Below are 21926 nucleotides of genomic sequence, written 5' to 3' on the forward strand. Positions count from 1 at the left end.
CCCCTTTTTCTTTTTCTCTTTCTTCTTTCCTCTCCTTTCTCTCCTTTTTTTTCTTTTTCTTTTTCTTTCCTTTTCCTTTTTCTTTCTTTCTCTTTTCTTTCTTTCCTCTTTCTCTCTTTCCTCTCTCCTTTCTCTCCTTTTTTCTTTCTTTTTCTCTTTTCTTCTTTTCTCTCTCTCTTTCCTTTTTTTTCTTTCTCTTTTCTTTCTTTCCTCTTTCTCTTTCCTCTCTCCTTTCTCTCCTTTTTCTTTCCTTTTTCTTTTTTCTTTTCTCTTTCCTTCTTTTCTCTCTCTTTCTCTTATTCTTTATTTTTCTTTCTTTCCTCTCTCTCTCTCTTTCCTCTCTCCTTTCTCTCCTTTTTTCTTTTTCTTTCCTTTTTCTTTCTTTCTTTTTCTCTTTCCTTCTTTTCTCTTTCTCTCTCTCTCTCTTTCTTTCCTTTATTTTTCTTTCTTTCTCTTTTCTTTCTTTCCTCTTTCTCTCTCTTCCTCTCTCCTTTCTCTTTTTCTTTCTTTTTCTTTTCTCTTTCCTTCTTTTTCTTTCTCTCTCCTTTCTTTCCTTTTTATTTTTCTTTTCTTTCTTTCCTTTCTCTCTCTTTCATCTCTCCTTTCTTTTTTTCTTTCTCTTTTTCTCTTTCCTCTCTTTCTTTTTCTCCCTGTTTTTCTTTCTCTCTCCTCTCTTTTCTTCTCTCTCTCTCTTCTCCCCACTTTCCGAATCGTAGGAATACTCCAACACGTGTCTGGCGGCTCCTAATGGGTGTGAGTAAACGTTATTTCTACATAGCAGCAGGGGTGTTTGCCTGGAGCTAGAGACGGGAGGGCTTTTCCCGGGGCTAAAGAGATGTGAGGCGAGATGTGAGTCGAGATGTGAGTCGTGGGAATCCTCCAACACGCGTCTTGAACAAACATTATTTTCCTGCCACAGAAAGGATGCTTATCTGGGGCCAGAGAAGTGAAGGTGAAGGAGTTGAGAATTTGTAGATAAAATTATTTCACAAATGTTTAGTTTTTTACTACCATCTTGTAACCTGGGAATGAAATGAAAGGAGGTTGCCCAGAAAACCAGATGTGCGCAAGTCATTAACCACAACATCAAGGGCTGTCCCAGAAGGCAAGGAATTGGCTTGGTCTCCAAAGCCCCTGAAGGCAGGACTAGAAGCAAAGGATGGAAACTGACCAAGGAGAGAGGAGCAACCTGGAATGAAGGAGAAACCTCTTAAGGGTGAGGACAATTAACCAGTGGAACTGCTGGCCACCAGAAGTTGTGGGGGCTCCATCACTGGGGGGGGGGGGTTATAAGAAGAGACTGGGCATCCCTTTGTCAGAAATGGGATAGGGTCTCCTGCTTGAACAGTGGGTTGGACTAGAAGACCTCACGGGTCCCTTCCAACTCTCCGTTATATCTCTGATACAACTGGGTGGGGTGATTTTTGCATCCACTCTTCTTGTGTCCTTTTTTTTCCTCTATTGAACTTCAGATAAAACGGACAGCTCAGCCTTGGTCCCATTTTCCCACTTTGGAGAAACCTTTTAGCTGAAACGCCACTAATAAAAATTGTTCAAAATGGTTTTTTTCCGACTCAAGTGACCAATTGGAGCGAGTGTGCAGAGAGAAAGAATCTTAGGGCAGGTGGGTGAGCAGGCTAGGGCCGTTTGATGACCCGTGGACTTCAACTCCCAGAAGCCCTAGAGCAGGGGTGGGCAAACTTTTTGGCTCGGGGGCCACATTGACTTTTAAAATTTGACAGACGGGCCGGGTCAGCACAAGATTTTTTGGGAATCGCCCCCACCCTTTCTCCCCCTCTTCTACTCCTTCCCCTCCCTCGGAGGCCCCCTGAGTCAGGAGTTGCTACCGCCGGCGCGGCTCGCGCGGCTCCAGTCCCGCGTTGCCTCGGGAAGGGAAAGGCAAAAGGAAGAGCGCGGCGGTGCTTTGCAACGGCAGCAGCGGCACCGGAGGCTCAGGCTCAGCGGCTCCTGGTTTTGCCTTTTCCTTCCCAAGGCAACGTGGGACTGGAGCGCGCTGAGTTGCGCCCGGCGGTAGCAACTCCTGACAGCCCCAGCCGGACACCTGAGCGGAGCCCGGGCGGAACTGCCTGTTGCTGCTGCCGGAGCACCGCTGGGTCGCCTCCTCCAAGCAGCCTGCCCACCCGCCGGGCTTCCCTCCACCGTGTGGCTCGGGGCCAGGTGCAGCGCCTGCGAGTTAAAAGGAAGCCGGAAGTTGCTGGGAAGTTGCTCGGGTTTCGGGGCTTCCAGGCTTAAACTTTGCACAGGCAAAGTTTGCAGGCGGAGCGTCTTCCCGCCGAGGAGCGGGAAGGTTCCGCCCGGTGGGCGGGTGGGTGGGCTGCTTGGAGGAGCGACCGGTGGTGCTCCAGGTTTCCCCTCCGCCGCACGGCTCTGGGCCAGGCGCGGCGCCCGCGAGGAAAAAGGAAGCCGCAAGTTGCTGGGAAGTTGCTCGGGTGCTGGGAACAGGCTTTTAAAGTGCCGCCCGAGCAGGACCGCCGAGCCGGGAAGCGGGGCACCAAGGCAGGGCAAGGCTCCACCAGCAGCGGCCTAGCTTTAGGTGGCTCCAAGCAGCTCGGCTCCAAGCAGCCCGCCCGCCCGCCGGGCAGAACCCTTCCTGCTCCTCGGCCGGAAGACGCTCCCGCCTGCAAACTTTGCCTTTGCAAAGTTTAAGCCTGGAAGCCCGGAAAAAAAGGGGATCGGCGGGGACTCACCTTCGGAGAGGTCGCACTCGAAGGTGATTTCGAACTCCCAGCCGAGGCCTTTGCAAAGTTCTTCTTTTCTTTCCTACCCCAAGAGCGCTCCGCACTGTTTTGCAGCTTTGGGGGCCACGCGGCACAGGGCAATACGCCACGCCCAGCGATTTTTTTCAGGGCGGGCTGGATTGGACAGACCAACGGGCCGGATGTGGCCCGCGGGCTGTAGTTTGCCCACCCCTGCCCTAGAGCCTCCCAGGGAATTCTGGGAGTCGAAGTCTGCAGGTCTTAAAAGGAGCCACAGTTCCCCCACCCCCCACCCTCCTTCTAAGGCCAATTTGGATCCGCAAATGTTTGGTCTGCACTGGAGGAAGACAGAAGATGCCAAAGGACACTTTTAGCAAATTCTTTTATTGCTTTGAACTAACGGGATGTATGTGTGTGTGTGTGTGTGTGTGTGTGTGTGTGTGTGTACGCGCGCTAACATAAACTGTGATACAACATCAACATAAGTGGAGGGAAAAGAAGAAAAACTAAATCCTAAACAGAAACACTGCTCAGAATCCAGCAGGGGATTCATTCTGCTGGTTGTGCTTTTAAGCAACTTAGGCAAGGATGAGACCACAGGTGTCTAACCGTTGGGATTTTAAGCCGTGTGGACTTCAACTCCCAGAATCCCTAGAGCCTCCCAGGGAATTCTGGGAGTTGAAGTCCACACGTCTTAAAAGCTCCTAGCTTGGACCCCCCTGGATTAGAAGGAGCAATTTATTCCATGCACCCTGAGTAGCACCCCCAGACCCTGAACAGTGATCCCCCCCCCACACCAAGACCAAGCAGGGACCCCGGCAGAGACCCCCCAAAGGGACTTCCGGTGTGAGTCGGAGGGCAGAACCCACTGCCAAGCAGGGACGCAGCCTGTAAACTGGTAAAAAGACGACTGACGCCCAATAGTCCTCGACTTACGACTGCAATTGAGCCCTGTTGCTGAGTGAGTTTTGACCCTTTTCTACGTCCTTTCCTGCCCTGAGTTGCTAAGTGACTCCCTGCAATGCTTCATCCCACGGCTCTTAAGTGAACCTGGGCTCCCCGTGGATGGTTTAAAAGCCAGGAGAGTTCCTCAACTTACGACCAGAATCAAGCCCCAAATTTCTGTTGCTGAGCAAGACCGTTGTGAAGTGAATTTTTGCCCCGTTTCATGACCCTCCTTGGCACAGTTGTGTCACTGCCGTTGTTAAGTTAGTCAGCTGGTTGTTAAGTGAATCTGGCTTGGCCCTTGGCGGAAGGGGATCGTGGGAGTGGGAGACTGCAGCCCGTCATAAATACGAGTCGGTTGCCAAGCATCTCAAGCTTGATCACGTGATCACGGGGATCGTAAGTGTGAAAACTGGTCGTAAGTCCAAACCATCACTAAGTCGAGGACTCCCTGTATCAATATCCAAATAGTAGGCAGAAGAGAATAGTCCCATCCTTTGGACCGCCCTGCTCCCATCCTGCTCTGCCAATCTGCCTCTTACAGATGAACAGAGTCGGAAGGGACCTTGTAGGTCATCTAGTCCAACCCCCTGCCCAAGCACCCTTTCTGACGTTGGTGGTCCCCAAACCCACCCCAAACCCTCCCAAAAAAGCACCACGAGGGCTGGAGAGAAGGAAACCCGGTGCCCACATCCCGCTGGTAGTAACGGGGCACCCGCCTTGGGGGGGGGGGTTCTACAGTGGGGTTCCGACCCGAGGATCCATGCCAAGAAGGGCCTGCCAGGAGGGTCTTGTGGGCACCACTGGGGGCACTGCACCCCTTGGCAAGGCCGGTGGGGCTCAGCGCCCCCCCAGATCACAGTCAAACTCCAAGAAGGCAGCGGGGTCTGTGGGGGGCCTCTGGAGTTGCTGCCAGCCCAGGGCGAAATCTGCCGGTTGCTTCCTGAGGGTGTCGGCATCGAAGCTCATGCCGCGGAAGAAGAGGTGGGCGCGGAAGTGGTGGAGACGGCAGGGGCGGCGCTGAGGGTCCTGCCACAGGAGCTTGGAGGGGAGAGAGAGGAAGGCAGGGGGTGGTTTACCTGGCATCCCCCTGGATCAGGGGGTCTCCCACCTTGGCCCCTTTAAGACTTGGGGACTTCAACTCCCAGAATTCAACTTGAAGGCTTGTGGAAGCTGGCTGAGGAATTCTGGGAGTTGAAGTCTACCAGTCTTAAAGGAGCCAAGATTGGAGACCCCTGACCTGGTTGATGCTGTCCTAAGTAGGAATTGTTCAGACGTGGGGCCTTCCTCAATTCTGGGAGGCGGGGGGGATGTAGTTGGGTGTGTGTGCAAGCTGCACACTTTCTCCAGCTTAGCCTTAGGACCCCCGTTCCACCCGCCCCATTTGAAGACTCCTCTGGCCCCATAGATTTCAGGGGTAAGATTTGGAGGGTGGGGAGAAGGGCGTCCAGGGAGGAGGAGGAGGAGGAGGAGGAGGAGGAGGAGGAGGGGAGGAGGATGGCAATGGGTTGGGGGCCTCGGAGGGGGCAGTGGGGAAACTCACCTCGCTGAGCAGGAGACGGAGGCCCCGGCTGAGCCCAGCCGGGATGGTGTAGGCGCTGCGTTTCACACTCTGCAGCATGGCCAGGTGGTCTCGCTCCGGGGGGACGGGGAACTGGGGAGGCAAAGACCCCGTTCACCCCGTGCCCCTCGGGCTACTCAGCCCCCCCCCAACAAGCAGGTGGGCAGCAGACCCCTCCCCTCGACTCCCTGGCCACGGTATTGAGGGCCAGCCAGGCAGAAGGTGGCATTGGCACCGAAGAGGCTTAAACAAACCAGAGTGGAACCGTGACGGCTCAGCCCCTGCTGCACCCCTCTCTCTTTGGCCCTGATCGTAGAATTCTAGGCACCCTGGAGGTCATCCAGCCCAACCCCCCTGCCCTAGGTAAGAGTCCTCATTGTCTGATCTTGAAAACCTGCAGCGATCTCCCATGGCTGGCTGGCTGGTGGTGGAGGCAGGTTCCTGGGGTACCAAGACCACCCCCTCCAATTCCTTACCTGCCCAGTGGCCATCGCAAACAGCAGCACCCCCAGGGACCACCACTCGGCGGCGTGCGCATACGGACCACCGCTCAGCACTTCTGGGGCTGCCCCAAAGGAAGAGCAGAGGGTCACGGATCTCGGCTGCCCGGCTGCCCTCCCCTGCCCCCGCCCGTCCTGCCGACCCCCTTACCCATGTACTGGAGGGTCCCACAGATGGTGAAGGCTCGCCTGCCCCACGGCAGATGCCGCGAGAGGCCGAAATCGGCCAGCTTCAGGTGACCTGGGCCAGGTGGGGCAGAAAAGAGAGAGAGAGAGAGAGAGAGATATCAACGACAGGCAGGTCCTCAACTTATGATCATAACGGAGCCCGACATTTCTGTTGCAAAGCGAGACATTCCTTGGGTTTTCCCCATCTTAGGACCCTTTTTGCCACCACTGTTAAGTGAATCACTGCGGCTGTTAAGTGGATAGCACAGTCCTTAAGCGAATCCGGCTTCCCCACAGCTGCTCAGAAGGTCGCAAGAGGGGATCACATGACTGTCACAACATTTATCATCATAAATGGGAGTCACTTGCCAAGCATCTGGATTTTGATCACATGACCACAAGGGAGGCTGCAACGGTTGTTAAGTGTGAAAAACGGTCCTAAGTCACTCTTTTCCGTGCCGTTGTTAGCTTTGAATGGTCACTAAAGGAACCGTTATAAGTTGAGGACCACCTAACTTGACCTGTGAACTTCAGCTGCCTGAATTCCTGAGCCTTCGAGGTACGACCTTCATGGAGCCCACCCACGACGGTCGAAAGTCTTCACAGTGGTAAAAATGTGTAATGTTAAAAAGTTGCAGCTGTCGTTAAACGGACGCTGCGTCGCTAAGCGAAAGCCACAGGCACAGTTTTGCTGGAAACCAGAAGGACCTGCCCGTTTTCAGCAGAACTTTCCCAAGATGCGCTTACAGGACTGCGGGACGCTGCAAACAGTCGAGCATCTGAAGTGAGGTCACATGACCACAGAGGGAGCCCACAGTCAGTCATAAGTCCACTTTTGAGGTGGGGGGTTGGTCGTAACTTTGAATCATGGCTGGTGTTGTGGTTCGCTGGCAGCCTGTGCAGATGGCAGCGGAATCAGACAGTGGGGAAGAATGGAGACGAGTCCGGGAGTCTGGACTCGCACGAGGGTCCTGCGTCCGAGGCAGAGGTGGGGCCAGAACCATCTGGGAGTGGGGGGCTGCCTCTGGAGCCTGGCCGCAGCGAGGAAGAGGACCCTGGGGAGCCTGTTCCCAATACGCGTGTGCACAGAGCTGCTAGAAGGCGAGAGCAGCTGAAGCGGAAGGGGCAACTCGGGAGGAAGGCTGGGAGGTGATTGCCCCTCCCATAAGGGATAAAGGACAGGCAAAGGTAGAGAAACCTTTGCAGGAAGCAAAGTCGTTCGATTGGTTCAGACTCATTTTTGAAGTTCTGTGTACTTCGGTGGGTTTTTTTCCCGAGTTCACTTCTGTTCTTGGCAGCACTTCACAGGGAAGAAAGGTGGGTGCTTATCTCGAGGAACTGTTTGAGGTTAATTACCGGCTGGGGATGAAAATAATTCCCAGCGTTGCACTAAAACAAGACTCGTTTTTAAAATAAGCGTGGGCGTAATTACGGTCTCCGAATCCTTGGTCAGAACAGCTGGGGTCTCTCGGAATGGGCTGGACCAGGGATCCAGGGAGTCCTCAGGTGGTCAAGTCGGCATAATTCCCAGGGGGCTCCTGGCCGAAGGGGGAGCCTCTGCTTTTGCCGCCCATGCGTGGGGAGGGCGAGAGAGAGAGAGAGAGAGGAGTCCCTCTCCCAATCCGGAGCGTGGACTTCCTGGGCTGGAGAACAGCTGGTTCAGCAGCTGGTTTAAGACCGGCGGCATCCCGGCACCACGGGGACCGGCCACGTGCCTCCCACAGCTTTTCCCGCTGCCAGACTGGGATTCCACTTACTGCCCGTCCCTGCAGCTGAGTCGGCCCTCTAACAAGGCCCCCAAATGAGGCTGGGAGGCCAGCCGAAGCCCCCTCCCTCCTCCTCCCGGCCCCCCTTCCCCACCGTTACCTTGTTCATCCAAAAGGATGTTTTCCATCTGCAAAGAAAGCGAAAAGGAAACCTGAGTCCAAAAGAAGCAGCGGAGCCCGGATTTCATTTCCTGCACCTCCTCCTTGTGGGGCCGAGAATGAAGCCAAAGTGGGGCGACTGGTTGGTTAGGGGGCTGCCAGCTTGGGGGAGGGGATGGGGGGAGCAAGTGCTTTGCAGCCAGTTGAGAAGGAGGCCGCCCTCCTGCCCGGCCCCTGGGCCCACTCCAGGAGACGAGGCGAGGGTCCCGTACCTTGATGTCCCTGTGCACGATACCCTGGTTGTGAAGATAGGCTGCGAAGGAAAACAGCATCGTTAAAGGAGAATATTTGTAGCTCAGGGTTGAAATGAGTGTGGTTGTATTCTTGTAAGACGTCTCATGACCCAACTAGGGAACATCATCACTCCTGCAAGGGAGCGGGGTTTGGGGAGAAGTGGAGGAGGAGAAGGAAGATGAAGAAGATGAAGAAGAGGAGGAGGAGGAGGATGGCTATGGGGTCCTTGGTGCTTTCTGATCTTGATTGTTTCCTTGAAGACGTCTCATGACTGAACTAGGTAATGTCATCAGTGTTAAAAGGGAGGGGGATTTGCCCTCAATTTACTTTTCTTTACTATGATGATGATGAGGTTCCCTCGATGGGTCACGAAACGTCTGCAAGGAAACCGTCCGGCTCAGAGCGCCCCATAATCCCAGCCTCTTCCAGATGTCAGGCAGGTGTGGTGGAACTTCAAAAGTCACCACATCGCCATGGTTGTGGGATCCGAATTTGGGGTGCTTGCCAAACAGCCCGCAGTTATGACCGTTCCGGCATCCGAGGATCACCTGATTGCCAGGGGCGACTTTCCGACCAGCCAGCCCAAAGTCCATCCAAAGTGAAGACGGCCTGATTCCGTTAACAAATGCAATGATCCGTTTAACAGCTGCGGCACAAGAGGTTGCAAAGTGGGGCAAAACTCACTTAGCAACGGTCTCGGCTATTTCAATAGGAAATTTGGGGCTCACGTGAGGACTAGCTATATGCCGTCCGCTTCTGGCAATTGATTTTTATGATGAATGTATTTTTATGATGACGGTGATCACAATTCATCACTTATAGCTTTTATGTACAATGAGAGCTTATGCACTGAAGACAAATTCCTTGCGTGTCCAATCACACTTGGCCTATAAAGAATTATATTATTATTATTATTATTATTATATTATTATTTATGTTTGTATTAAGCGCGGTGCTGCGGTGGCCTAGAGGCGGAGCACTTCCCAATCAGGAGGCTGTGAGTTCGATCCTAGTTAGGGGCAATATATTTCTCTCTCTGGGCACGCTAAGAATATATCTGCCGAACAAAACTCCGTATCGGTGACAGGAAGAGCATCCGGCCATTCCAAAACTCAGCTAATTCCATTCAGTTGCCCAGACGTCCCCCTTGCAAGGGATTATGGGGCCATTAAATGAAGATGATGGTGATTAATGCTTCCATTAAGTGGGGCTGCACCTCCAGAGGGCACTGCCCTTGGCACTGCCCCACTTAATACGATAAACGGTTTATAATAATACCCGTCATTATAATAAAAGGTTTATAATACCAGGTAGATAAACCAGCATAAAAATAAGGCTATAGGGTTAAGGTCGCTGGCAGGTCATCTCGGGGGCAGCCCAGAGAGGGAGGGGGTTTGCACTGCAGCATCTGGGGGCAGCCCCTCACTCACCCAACACCAGCACCAGCTCCGTGGCGAAGAGTCGGAGGGCGCCTTCGGCCAAGGGTCCCGACGATTTCCAAAGTGTGAAGAGGTCGCCGGAGCTGCAGTAGCCGCACACTGGAAGGCATGGGGGGAGAGAACAGAGACCCCTCACTCGAGAGGCCCGGCAGCTCATCCTGCTCATGGCCCCACCCCACCCCCCACCCCCCATTGCAAAAGGCTGAAGGACAATCTGCAGACGGGGGGGCGTTGCAGGGATTGGCCGAATGGGAGGGGGGAAGGAGATTTATGGCTGCAGAAAGCAGGAAATAATCTTTATGATCCCAGCCAAGGGGGAGGGGGAACAGACGCAGGAGCAGAGGGACATGGGAGGAGTGGAAGAGGGGGGTCTCTAAGCTACCTAAGCCCCCGCCCCCCAGGCAGCTGCTCACTCACTAATGAAGAGATGGTGCTTCCCCTGCCAGCTCTCTCCTAAACAGTGGAGGAACGGGTGGTGCACCTGCCTCTGGGGAAGGAAGAGAAAGGGGGGGTCAGGAGCCAGCCAGACTTGGGGGGGGGCGTTCACTACCTTGGGGAGGGGGTGGCTCTGTAGAATGAGGCTGGGGGCTTAAAAGAAAAGGACCACCCCGGTTTGAAATAGTAAAAGGTTTTTTTGCGAGAAATCTGCAGATGCGCTGTAGAGCGTACTCCGTGGAAAGGTGGGATGATTTCAGGTGAGCGTTTCTTGGGGGGGAGAGGGGGCTTCCTCTATCTGGGATCCTCCCCTACCCCAGATGCGCACTGGGTAAAAAAAAACAGGGGTGTCAAAGCTTGGCAACTGTTAAGGTTTCAACTCCCAGAATTCCCCAGGGAGTCCAACCTTAACAAGTGGAAGACTGGTGGACTACAAATCCCAGGATCTGGGAATTCTGGGAGTTGCTGTCCACAGGGTTTTCCAGTTGCTAAGGTTCCCCTCCTCCCCCCTTTAAAACCTTGCAGACTTCACGTAAGGACCAGCTCTCGCCTCACAATCAGGGGGCTGCGAGTTTGATCCTCGTTAGAGGCAGGTATTTCTTTCACAATGAGAATATTATCTGCTGAAGAAAACTCTGCACTGGCGACAGGAAGGGCATCCAGCCAATAAAACACTCCGCTAGCTTCATTCAGTTGCCCAGACTCCGCCCTGCAAGGGATTATGGAGTTGTTAAAACAAGGATGGCGTAACAGCCCCCCTTCAAGCTGTGCATCATTGGGCCAGGGATAGAATCCATGGGGCACTGCCTTTAGAACCAGCACCTCCAGAGTGACTGGCGTGCCCCTTCTCACTGGCCTTTGGTGCATCATAAAAGTCCAGCGTTTGCCTTGAAAGTCACTCCCTGTGCTGTAATTTAATTATTGCAACCTGCAGGGAATATTGAAATGCGTATATAGGAAATAGGGGAGTTTTAGCACCCGGGGTCTGGTAAATTCGCACGCGTGGCACCGTTCTCTTCTCCCTGCCTTTGTCACCCCCCTGCCCGAGTCGCCTTTCACACGGAGAGAGAGGCAACAGAGGTTTAATAAGTTCAGGAAATGAAAATAAAAGCTATCAAATAACAAAGCCTTATTGATGAGCGATCAATTTCAATTATGCGCTATCAGATTTCCAGTCCGGCCTTAGGCCTGAAAGCCGGCTGGGTGACTTTGGGTCAACCACCAGGAGGTGGGGAGTTCTAGTGCCGCTTTAGGACCCAGCCCCCCCCCAAATCAGCCCCCCGAAAGACCCCCAGCCTCACCTGGATGCTGACCTCCTCTTTGCACTGCCTCACGCTGTCCCTGCGCAGCACCTCCACTTTGGGCACCACCTGTGGGGGACACATGGGGGGTGGGTGAGAGGGCCCCGGGAGCTCGGGGGTGGGTGGGTGGGAGGCGGAAGGGGGCCCACCTTCAGCGCAAAGAACTTTCGCCTGGGAGCTGTCCAGCACTTTCAGGACGGTGCCAAAGGCGCCCTTGGACAGGAAGCCCAGAATCTGGAGGGAAAGAGAGAGAGGCGAAGGGGTGAGGGCGCAGCCCCTTCCCCCCCCCACGAGACCCCTCCCCACCTCCTGCACCCGGGCACCCACCTTGAGTTGCTGCTGCAGTGGAGGCTGGATGGGAAACTCGGGCAGGAAGAGCGAGGCGTGGGGGGCTGCTGGCCACGCCTCCCCCGCCCTCTCGGGGTCTCCTCATCCCCCTGCGCCAGCTCTCCCTTTGGGGGGCTTCGGGGGCCCAGGGCCTGCTCCAGAGTCCCACCCAGGTGGGAGAGGAGGCGTTTCCAGCTTCGTGCCCACAAAGCGTCCGGCAGGGCACCCGCCCGTGGCCCTGCGGAGGGGACAGGGGTGCGTGAGGGGCTCTGCCTGACGTGGGACCCCCAACAAGGGTCAATGGGAGAGGAAAAAACCCACCTCCCCTCCCCCGCCCCATATCCTGCTCCCACCCCTGCCCGTCTTTTAATGGGCCATCGTGTTTGGGAGGTCAGGATTCCAGCAGTGACCCCCAATTAAATCATCAGTCTCTTCCAAACTTCCAAAACTTCCAAAGGATTTATTGGGAGTTAACATGCCAGCACTGCTTGACACATCATCTTGAGACACATCATTCACTGTCACCCTTGACCCTGGTTTCCCCCTCCCCCAACCCCTGAGTGTGTCATAATTCATATCCTCCAATGGGACACATCCCTAGCCCAGAGTCATCCATCAGGCTCTCCAGTTCGAATTTTGCCCTGCAGAAACTTCAGTCCCCTAGTTACTATCTTTGAAAAAAAAAACATGGATGGAATGCACTTTCCATTTCCAAGCTGTCGGGCTGCTCCCTTTCTGTTATGGCAGCTCTAAAAAGACCCCAGCAATATTTGAGGAGTTGACATTGGATTTTGCATTATTAACTTGCATTTTTAATTTATATAGTGTTTTTTTTTATGATTGCAAAACACCAAGAGTTATCTTGAGGTAAGGTGGGGAAGCCTATACATTTTATTGTTGTTGTTATTATTATTATTATTATTATTATTATTATTATTATTATTATTATTATTATTATTATTATTATTATTATTATTATTATTATTGTTGTTGTTGTTGTTTTATTAATACAGACTGACAAAGTTTTGGAACACAATACCCCGGATATCACGATTGTGGAGAAGAAAAAAGTGTGGATCGTCGACATTGCCATACCTGGTGACAGCAGAATCAACTAGAAACAACCTGAAAAAGTCACCAGATATCAGGACTTGAGAATCGATCTGCAGAGACTCCGGCATAAACCAGTGCAGGTGGTTCCAGTGGTACTGGGCACACTGGGTGCTGCTGTGCCTAAAGACCTAGGCAAGCACTTGAAAACAATTGGCGCTGACCAGATCACTCTTGGTCAGCTGCAGAAGGCCACCTTACTGGGATCTGCTCGCATAATCCGCTGATACATCACGCGGTCCTAAACGCTTGGGAAGTGTTCGACTAGTGATTTGTGATACAAAACACAGCATGGCTGCTGTGTATACTGTCATTTTTGTGTAGTATAATAATAACAACAACAACAACAACAACCCTACTTGAAACAGCTTACATCCTCCTATGCTACCTGAACAGTTCCTAGGTTCTTGGTTAGGACTGGAGCTCTTGAGCTACCAACCAGCCTCTGTGTCTTGAGGTGGGTGAGGGTTGTTGCAGGAACTCAGAAGGTCATCCAGTCCAACCCCGTCAGCCTCTGCTGGGAGATACCACCTGCGGGTGTCACCACTGCAAAATCTCCCTCCCCCCCACTGCTCCCCCCAGCCCTGATCTCCCTGCCTACTTGGCAGGGCTGTTGTGAGGCTGAAAGGAAGGGAGGAAATCATAGAGTAACAGAGTTGGAAAGGACCTTGGAGGTCATCTAGTCCGACCCCCCCTACTCATGCAGGGGAGTTTATTCCAAATATTAGAGCAGGGAAGGGAGGCAGGGAAAACCACCCGCCCACCTGGGGGCGGGTTCCAGGCCAAGCACACCGAGCCGGAGGGGCGCAGAGCAGAGCCCCGCAGAGGAGGCCGCTCGCGGCGCGGGATCCAGAGGGGCAGCGCAACCTCGGAGGAACGAGGGAGCCCCTCTCGGTTCCCTCCGCGCAGAGCCCACGGGCGGACTCCAAATCCCATCCTCTTCCCAGCCGCCCAGGGTAAGGAGACCCCCCCGAAGCCCGCCCGGGGGTCTTTCTGGAGGGCCAGGAGGGGCTCAGCCCCCGCAGGCGCCCCTTCCCCTCAACGCCCCCCGAGGGAGTCCCCTTCCCAGCTGGGTCGCCTCCTGCAGAGGGAAGCCCCTCCCCACCCGGCCCTCCCCTCTTCATCCGGGCGGGCGGAGGGGTGGTCTCGCTTTTACGTCCCCCTGCCCCCCCGGGCATGGAGCCCCCCACCCCACTTGCGGTGCTCCCCTTCCTGCAGCTGAGCCACCCCGGGAAACCCCCTTTTTCCACGGCGGGGTGGAGGGGGTTGATCCGCGACCCCTCCCCATTTGGGGGCCGCGGAAGCCGCTCCGCACGTGCTCCGCCGGCCTTACCCGCAACTTCGGGGGAAGCCCCGCTCGGCCGGCTCCCCGGCGGGGTGGCTGCCCGCGGCCCCCATCTGGGCTGCGGCCGGTGGGCGCCCTGGGAGGAGCGGAGGCCCCGCGGTAATCCCGCTTACGTAACCCCCCGCCCCGCCGCCCCGCTAATCCCCGGCGGCAGCCCTCGGCCACGCCCCTTATGCAAAACCCAGGTGGTGCGCCCCGCCCCGCCGCCTCCTAGGCTCCGCCCCTGCTCGGCATTCAAGACGTTCCCGCGGCTGGGAAAACCCGCCCAAGAGGCGTGGCCTTGCGGAGCTCGCACCGGATTGGCTGCGCGAAGCCAAGCCGCACCCCCCCACTCTTCTGCATAACACCTCCTGCCCCGCCTCCAAATCCCCGGTGGCGCCCGCGGGCGCAGGCTCCGCTCTCCTTCCCTTCGCTTGGACTACAATGGCTTTGGCTGGGGCCGATGGGACCTGCAGTGCAACGTCTGGATGGCTTGGCTGGAGACTCCCAAAGGCACCTCTGGGTGGGAAAGGTGCAAGCCTCACCTGGGCAGAGTCCGGTGGCGTTTATGCAAAGCGGGGGGGAACAGCCAATAAAAGGAGAATATTTGTAGCTGAGGGCCGGACTGGGGGGTCCCCGCTGCTCTCTGAGCTGGGCTGCTTTTTTGGCAGACGTTTCGTGACCCAACTAGGGAACATCTCCAGTGCTGCAAGGGAGGGTTTGAGGAGAAGGGAGGAGGAGAGAGGAGGAAGGAGGGAAGAAGGTGAAGTAGGAGGAGGAAGAAGAGGAGGACAAAGGAAGGAGGAAGGATGGAAGATGTTGAAGTAGGAGGAGAGAGGAGGAGGAAGAGAGGAAGGAAGGCAGGAAGAAGGTGAAGTAGAAGAATGAAGAGAAGGAGGAGGAGGGAAGAACGATGGAAGATAGTGAAGTAGGAGGAGGAGGAGGGAGGGAAGAAGGAAGAAGGTGAAATAGGAGGAGGGAGAGGAGGAGGAGAGAGAGAGGAGGAAGGAGGGAAGAAGGTGAAGTAGGAGGAGGAGGAAGCGGAGGAGGGAAGAAGGAAGGAGAAGGTGAAATAGGAGGAGGGAGAGGAGGAGGAAGAGAGAGGAGGAAGGAGGAAGAAGGTGAAGTAGGAGGAGGAGGAAAGAAGGAAGGAGAAGGTGAAATAGGAGGAGGGAGAGGAGGAGGAAGAGAGGAGAAAGGAGGGAAGAGAGGAGGAGGAAGAGAGGAGAAAGGTGAAGGAGGAGGAGGAGGAGAGGAGGAGGAGGGAAGAAGGAAGGAGAAGGTGAAATAGGAGGAGGGAGAGGAGGAAGGAGGGAAGAAGGTGAAGTGAGGAGGAGGAGGAAGAGGAGAAAGGAGGGAAGAACAGTGGAAGATAGTGAAGTAGGAGGAGGAGGAAGAGGAGAAAGGAGGAAGAACAGTGGAAGATAGTGAAGTAGGAGGAGGAGGAAGAGGAGGAGGGAAGAAGGAAGGAGAGAAGGTGAAATAGGAGGCGGGAGAGGAGGAGGAAGAGAGGAAAAGGAGGGAAGAAGGTGAAGTAGGAGGAGGAGGAAGAGGAGAAAGGAGGGAAGAACAATGGAAGATAGTGAAGGAGGAGAGGGAGGAGGAAGAGGAGGAGGGAAGAAGGAAGGAGAAGGTGAAATAGGAGGAGGGAGAGGAGGAGGAAGAGAGGAGAAAAGGAGGGAAGAAGGTGAAGTAGGAGGAGGAGGAAGAAGAGGAGAAAGGAGGGAAGAACAATGGAAGATAGTGAAGGAGGAGGAGGAGGAAGAGGAGGAGGGAAGAAGGAAGGAGAAGGTGAAATAGGAGGAGAGGAGGAGGAGGAGGAGGAGGAAGGAGGAAGGTGAAGTAGGAGGAGGAGGAAGAGGAGGAGGAAGAAGGAAGGAGAAGGTGAAATAGGAGGAGGGAGAGGAGGAGGAAGAGAGGAGAAAGGAGGGAAGAAGGTGAAGTAGGAGGAGGAGGAAGAGGAGGAGGGAAGAAGGAAGGAGAAGGTGAAATAGGAGGAGGGAGAGGAGGAGGAAGAGAGGAGAAAGGAGGAAGAAGGTGAAGTAGGAGGAGGAGGAAGAGGAGAAAGGAGGGAAGAACAATGGAAGATAGTGAAGGAGGAGGAGGAGGAAGAGGAGGAGGGAAGAAGGAAGGAGAAGGGGAAATAGGAGGAGGGAGAGGAGGAGGAAGAGAGGAGAAAAGGAGGGAAGAAGGTGAAGTAGGAGGAGGAGGAGGAGGAGAAAGGAGGGAAGAACAATGGAAGATAGTGAAGTAGGAGGAGGAGGAAGAGGAGGAGGAAGAAGGAAGGAGAAGGTGAAATAGGAGGGAGAGGAGGAGGAGGAAGAGAGGAGGAAGGAGGAAGAAGAAGGTGAAGGAGGAGGAGGAGGAAGAGGAGGAGGAAGAAGGAAGGAGAAGGTGAAATAGGAGGAGGGAGAGGAGGAGGAGGAAGAGAAAAGGAGGGAAGAAGGTGAAGTAGGAGGAGGAGGAGGAGGAGAAAGGAGGGAAGAACAATGGAAGATAGTGAAGTAGGAGGAGGAGGAAGAGGAGGAGGGAGAAGAAGGAAGGAGAAGGTGAAATAGGAGGGAGAGGAGGAGGAAGAGAGGAGGAAGGAGGGAAGAAGGTGAAGTAGGAGGAGGAGGAGGAGGAGGAGGGAAGAAGGAAGGAGAAGGTGAAATAGGAGGAGGGAGAGGAGGAGGAAGAGAAGAGAAAAGGAGGGAAGAAGGTGAAGTAGAAGGAAAAGGAGGAGGAAGAACCCCCAAACCCAGGGATGATGGAGGGCCAGGGGCTTCCTAAGGCCTCCGAAGAGCCCGGCTCACCCCCCAAGCAGCCTCCCTTGAACCGGGGGTCCCCAAACATGGCCACTGTTTAAAGGCTGGTGGACTTCAACTCCCAGAATTCTCCAGGCAGCACCTCTGCCTTAAAGGAAAGAAGGGGCCGCACTCAGGTGGAAGTCCTTTTGAGTCTGGGGTCTGCTCCCTCCACCCCCCAGGAGCCCCTGCACACCTGGGCTGAACGAAGAAGAGGAACCGAGGGAGGCACCAGGCCCCTTCCTGGCCGAGGACCCCTTAACCCCTGAGGGGGCTGTCACAAGGCAGGAGAGGGCTGAATGCGCAGGGGGCCGTTTCTTTGCATTGGCACAGGGGGTCCTCAAATGGCGACCACAATCGGGCCCCAGATTGACCTAGAGAAACGTGTTGAGTTTTGCCTGTTGTGTGACTTTTCTTGCCACCGTCGTTAAGTGAGTCACTGCACTTAAGTTAGTAACATGGGTTAAGGGCATCACTGCAGTTGTCACATGGTCGTTAAGTGAATCCGGCTTCCCCCTCCCCCATTGCTTGTCGGAAGGTCACTAAAAGGAGATCAGGGACACTGCGACAGTCACAAGTATGAACCAGTTACCAAGGGTCTGAATTCCGATCACGTGACACCCCCCCCCCAGGGAGGCTGCTGCAACGGTCACGTGTGAAAAACGGCCATAAGTCACTTTTCCCAGTGCTGTTGTCACGTGAGATGGCCACTAAATGGATATAAGTCGAGGACTGTTATATGTGGAAACTACATCTTGTAAGTTACACCTGACAAAATGAAGAACGGAAGAGATTCCATGTTTATCCGATAGTTGACCTGCGCAACGATTACTGGACAGTTATACAAGTGGATCTAATGGACACATGATGTTTGGTCACTTGTTCTGTTTTGAAAGTAAAATGTCAAGTTCTTGGCTGGAACAGGGGTTTGTAATGTTGGCTTACAGATACAGGTGAGAGATGCTAGGTCACCCTGAGCCAGCGGAAACCTGTTAATGATCCATTGCGCTTGGATGGACATAACAGGAAGACACGGCCGTGAGAACGAGGGTAGCTTCCAAGGACAAGGAAACAGGTGTTACGCTACAATAATAGGGGAGATATGTAGCTTGGGTAGAGTGTGGACCCAGGAAAGGGGCAGAGACTGTATATTTGAGCCTGTATATAAACCCCGGCCCTCCCGGGGAAAATGGTTTCTGTCCACGGGCAGAATTCCCTTTGGCAAAAGCTTCATAATGAATATTTCATATTGTTCACGTGTCTCTGGCTGTTTTTTTATTTTGATGCACCAACTGCATCCACCCCAGCGGCCTTTTCTAGCTCAGAGGTGGAGAAGCGTGGCGGCTGAGTCCCAGCGGCCTTGAGTGACGGGGCTTGGAGAGTCCCCTGCACTGACCCCCTTCCATCTGTGGATGGTCCCCCTGCCCCACTTAGAGCTTCGGATCTCCACACGCCTCTCGGCTGCAGAAGACAGGCAGTCCTCGACTTGCGACCACAGCCGAGCACCAAAATTTATATTTGTTTCATTGTTGCTGAGCGAGACGTTAAGGGAATTCTGGCCCATTTTACGACCTTTCTTGCCACAGTTGTTAAGTGAATCTTGTTTCCTCGCTGACTGGGCCTGTCAGAGAGGTAGCAAAAGGGGATCATGAGATCCCCCGGGGACGCTGTGGCCGTCATAAATGTGAATCTGAATTTTGATCACATGACTGCAGGGGTGCCACAACGGTCGTTAAGCGTGACAAGCAGCCCTACGTCGCTTTTTTTTTCAGTGCTGCTGTGACTTTGGATGGTCACTGAACGAGGACTGCCTGTGGCTGACCACCCAACTCACAGAAAAGCGGTTGGACTAAGTGCTGCCCTTTGAAAGAGGGACAGCTGGCGATCGTAAAGGAGAACCCGGAGAAAGACTCTGTGCATGCTCAGGAGCCCTCCGGCTGAGGGGGCCAAGGGTGCTTCAGAGGCAGCCGTTTTCAGGTCAGCCAATTAAAAGGCCCAAATAGCCCCCCCAGAGTTGGGTGGGGAACCCTGAGCCTGCCTCCCACCCTCCGGGCTGCCTTCGACGCCCCCCTCGGACACATGGGGGGGGTCACTAAGACACAGGATGCGTTGGATTTCGGGGGAGGGTTGGACTGAAGCCCTCCAAGGGCCCCTTAAGGCTGCAGGAGGAGGGTGGGGGGAGTCTGGGGGCCGGCACCCCCCCTGGCAGATTCAGGGCTGCGGTGGGGGGGCGGCAGAGGAATCAGGACAGGAGGCGGCTCCAAATGATAAACTCTGTTATTTAAACTCTCCCCCCCCTCCCCCCCGAGGGCCCCCCCTGCTCTTGGTCCTTCCCGCCAGCGCTTGGGGCCCTCGGGGCCCCGTCAGTCTCCGTCCAACGCCCGGCCGGCAGGGCCTCCTCCTCCTCCTCCTCCCCCAGAGGGCCTGCAGGCCGGGCTCCGGCAAGTGGCTGCTGCTGCTGCGGCCGGCTCACTTGCGCCGGCTGAAGATGGACTTCTTGCTGGGGTTCTTCTCGCCCACACTCAGGCCGATGAGCAGCCGGGCCTTCTCGTCCTCCTCCTGCTGCTGCACCGGCCCCTCCAGCTTGCTCTCCTGCCGCGCCCGGGACTCCGTGCTGCCCACCGCCGGCTTCAGGCGCAGCTTCTCCTTGATGACCTGGGAGGGGAGGGAGAAAGAAGGAAGGAAGGAGGGAGGGAGGGAGGAAGGAAGGAAGGAAGTAGGGAGGGAGGAAGGAAAGAAGGATGCAAGAAAGAGGAAAAGAAAGGGAGGAGAGGAAGGGAGGAGCAAGAAAGGAAGGAAGGAGGGACGGAGTAGGGGAGAGGAAGGAAGGAGGGAGGGAGGGAGGGAGGAGAAAGAAGAGCGAGGGAGGGGAGGGGGGAGAAGAAGGATGAAGAAGAGGAAAACGAAGGAGGAGGGAGAAGGAAGGAGAAAGGAAGGAGGGACGGAAGTAGGGGAGAGGAAGGAAGGAGGGAGGGAGGAGGGAGGGAGGAGGAGAAGAAGAAAGGAGAGGGGGAGGGAGGGAGGGAGAGAAAGAAGGATGAAAGAAGAGGAAAACGAAGGAGGAGGAGAGGAAGGGAGGAGAAAGGAAAGGGACGGAGTAGGGGGGAGAGGAAGGAGGGAGGGAGGGGAGGGAGGGAGGAGAAAGAAGAAAGGAAGGAGGGAGGGGAGGGAGGAGGAGAAGGAAGGATGAAAGAAAGAGGAAAATGAAGGAGGGAGGAGAGGAAGGGAGGAGAAAGAAAGGAAGGAAGGAGGGAGGGAAGTAGGGAGGGAGAGGAAGGAAGGAGGGAAGGAGGGAGGGAGGAGAAAGAAGGATGCAAGAAAGGAAAACGAAGGACGGAGGGAGGGAAGGAAGAAGCAAGAAAAGGAGGAGGGAGAGAGGAAGGAAGGAGGGTGGGAGGAAGGAAAGAAGGAAGGAAGGAAGGGAAGGAGGCAGGAGGTAGAAAGAAGGGACGGAAGAAAGGAAGCAGGAAGGAAAGAAGGAAGAAGAAGGGAAGGAGGCAGCAGTGATAGAAAGGAGGCAGAGAGGGAGGAAGGAAGGATGAGAGGAAGGAAGGGAAGGAGGAAAGGATGGAGTTGGCTTTCACCCACTTTCTCCCCATCCCTGGTAATGTATCTCCCATAATCCCCAGCCCAGCCAGAAGCTTCGGGTACCACAGCTGGCATTAAGGGCGCCATCCCTGCAAAGCTTGCCAGCTGTTGGGGATAGCAGTGCCAGGGACAGGTGGTGGTTCTGGAGCCTCAGGCCCAACTCCAATGCCTGGCCTGGAGGGTGGGCTTTGTTGCCCCCCCGGCACCCCCTGCTCCCAGCCCCCTTGCCTCCCCCCCAACCTTACCTGGGCCACCAGGGCCTTTCGGCTGTCCCGCTTCACCGCCATGGCAAAATCCAGCCACGTCCAGGTGTTGTTGTGGTACTCGAGACACGGCAGCACCAGGTTGAGATCCCCCAGTCCACGCTGTTCTTCTCCCCTGCAGTGACGGGGGGCAGGAAAGGGGAGGGTATTCAGAAACCAGAAGCCCCCCTCTTTCCTAGCAGCCCCCACCCCGGACACCGACCCAACCGCTGCCTCTCCAACAAAAGCAATCCTGGGCAACTGACCGCCACAAGATGGTGGGAGGGAGGGAGAACCCAATGGAGACTTTGACTAGGCAGACCCCGACTGCCCCCCTCAAGGCCCCCCGCATACGCACCTTGTAGCTGACGCAGAGGGGCACCTGGGGGATCTTGATGTAGATGAAGGAGTGGTTCATGGCCGCCCGCTCCTTCATCTTGTCGATGTCGTCCACTGGGTACTGGGGAGGACGGGGGGAGAACGGCCGTTAGAGCCAGCCCAGCGTCCCCCACCTCGCGCCCGGGGCTCCCGGCTTTCCTGGCAGGGCTGCCGCAGGAGGGAGACACCCCCTCCCCAAACCAGGCCGTGACAACAAGCCCCCGATTTACAAAATCATGTAGTGACCGTTCCAACTTACGACGGCACCGGAAAAAGGGACCGTGTTTCACACTCACGACTGGGGTCACGTGGACTGATTCCCACTTGTGGGACCTTCGGACGAGCCACATTGGCAGAGGGATTCGCTTAACGGACCGTCTTGCTAAACTTGTTAACAACGGCAGGGATTCGCTTAAGAACTTTGGCAAGAACGGTCGTAAAAGGGGCCAAGCTCACTTAACAACTGCCTTGCAAAGCCGGCTGGGGAACTCTGGGAGAGGAAGTCCGCCAGGCTGAACGTTGCCAAGGTGGGAGACCCCTGCTCTAGGGCACTTCCAGGGGTCTCTCTCGGAGAAGGGGAGGACCACCGCTGGGCACGGAGGAAGCAAGACCCTGCACACGCACGCACACACACACGTGTCTCCGATCTCAGGGTGCTTCGCTTGGCCAAGGGCCAAGAAGTCCCTGAGCGGCAGCTACCTCAGGTGTTTTGCGGAAGGAGCGCCTGACCCCCGATGTCCGGTTCAGCCCTTGGCCCATGCCCTTCCCGGAGCCCAGCGAGTCTTCCGAGACCATCAGCTGACGCGGCTTGACCACCGGCATGCCTGCGCGTCCAGGAGAAAAACTCCCATCAGGTGGGGAGAGCCCAACTCATGGGTAGCCCCCCCCCTTTGACAGGGCATTTGGTTTTGCAGCTACTACGATTGTCGGCCGAGCAGGGACAAAA

The 21926-nt window shown here is 55.3% G+C and overlaps 2 protein-coding genes across 2 annotated transcripts in view; both read right to left on the bottom strand.

The window, feature by feature from the left end:
- Positions 1-3142: 3142 nt before the first annotated feature.
- RSKR (ribosomal protein S6 kinase related) lies at positions 3143-14060 on the bottom strand. Its single transcript, XM_087952835.1, is given in 13 exon segments — positions 3143-4703; positions 5206-5316; positions 5700-5788; positions 5875-5964; positions 7758-7785; positions 8029-8069; positions 9481-9588; positions 9907-9976; positions 11226-11294; positions 11391-11459; positions 11553-11623; positions 11626-11915; positions 13996-14060. Coding segments are annotated over 13 exon segments (1302 nt in total). The 3' UTR covers positions 3143-4502.
- A 5050-nt stretch (positions 14061-19110) lies between these two features.
- Positions 19111-21926, bottom strand: part of BLTP2 (bridge-like lipid transfer protein family member 2) — a 53438-nt gene continuing 50622 nt past the window's right edge. Inside the window, 5 exon segments of the mRNA XM_087955667.1 lie at positions 19111-19427; positions 20606-20715; positions 20718-20738; positions 20957-21062; positions 21680-21804. Of these exon segments, the coding sequence (XP_087811793.1) occupies positions 19242-19427; positions 20606-20715; positions 20718-20738; positions 20957-21062; positions 21680-21804 (548 nt within the window). The 3' untranslated portion in view covers positions 19111-19241.

This window comes from Notechis scutatus, chromosome 1 (assembly GCF_049901735.1).
Source record: "Notechis scutatus isolate UNSWTSFEM ecotype Mainland chromosome 1, rNotScu1.2, whole genome shotgun sequence".
In the NCBI taxonomy this organism is placed as follows: Eukaryota; Metazoa; Chordata; class Lepidosauria; order Squamata; family Elapidae; genus Notechis; species Notechis scutatus.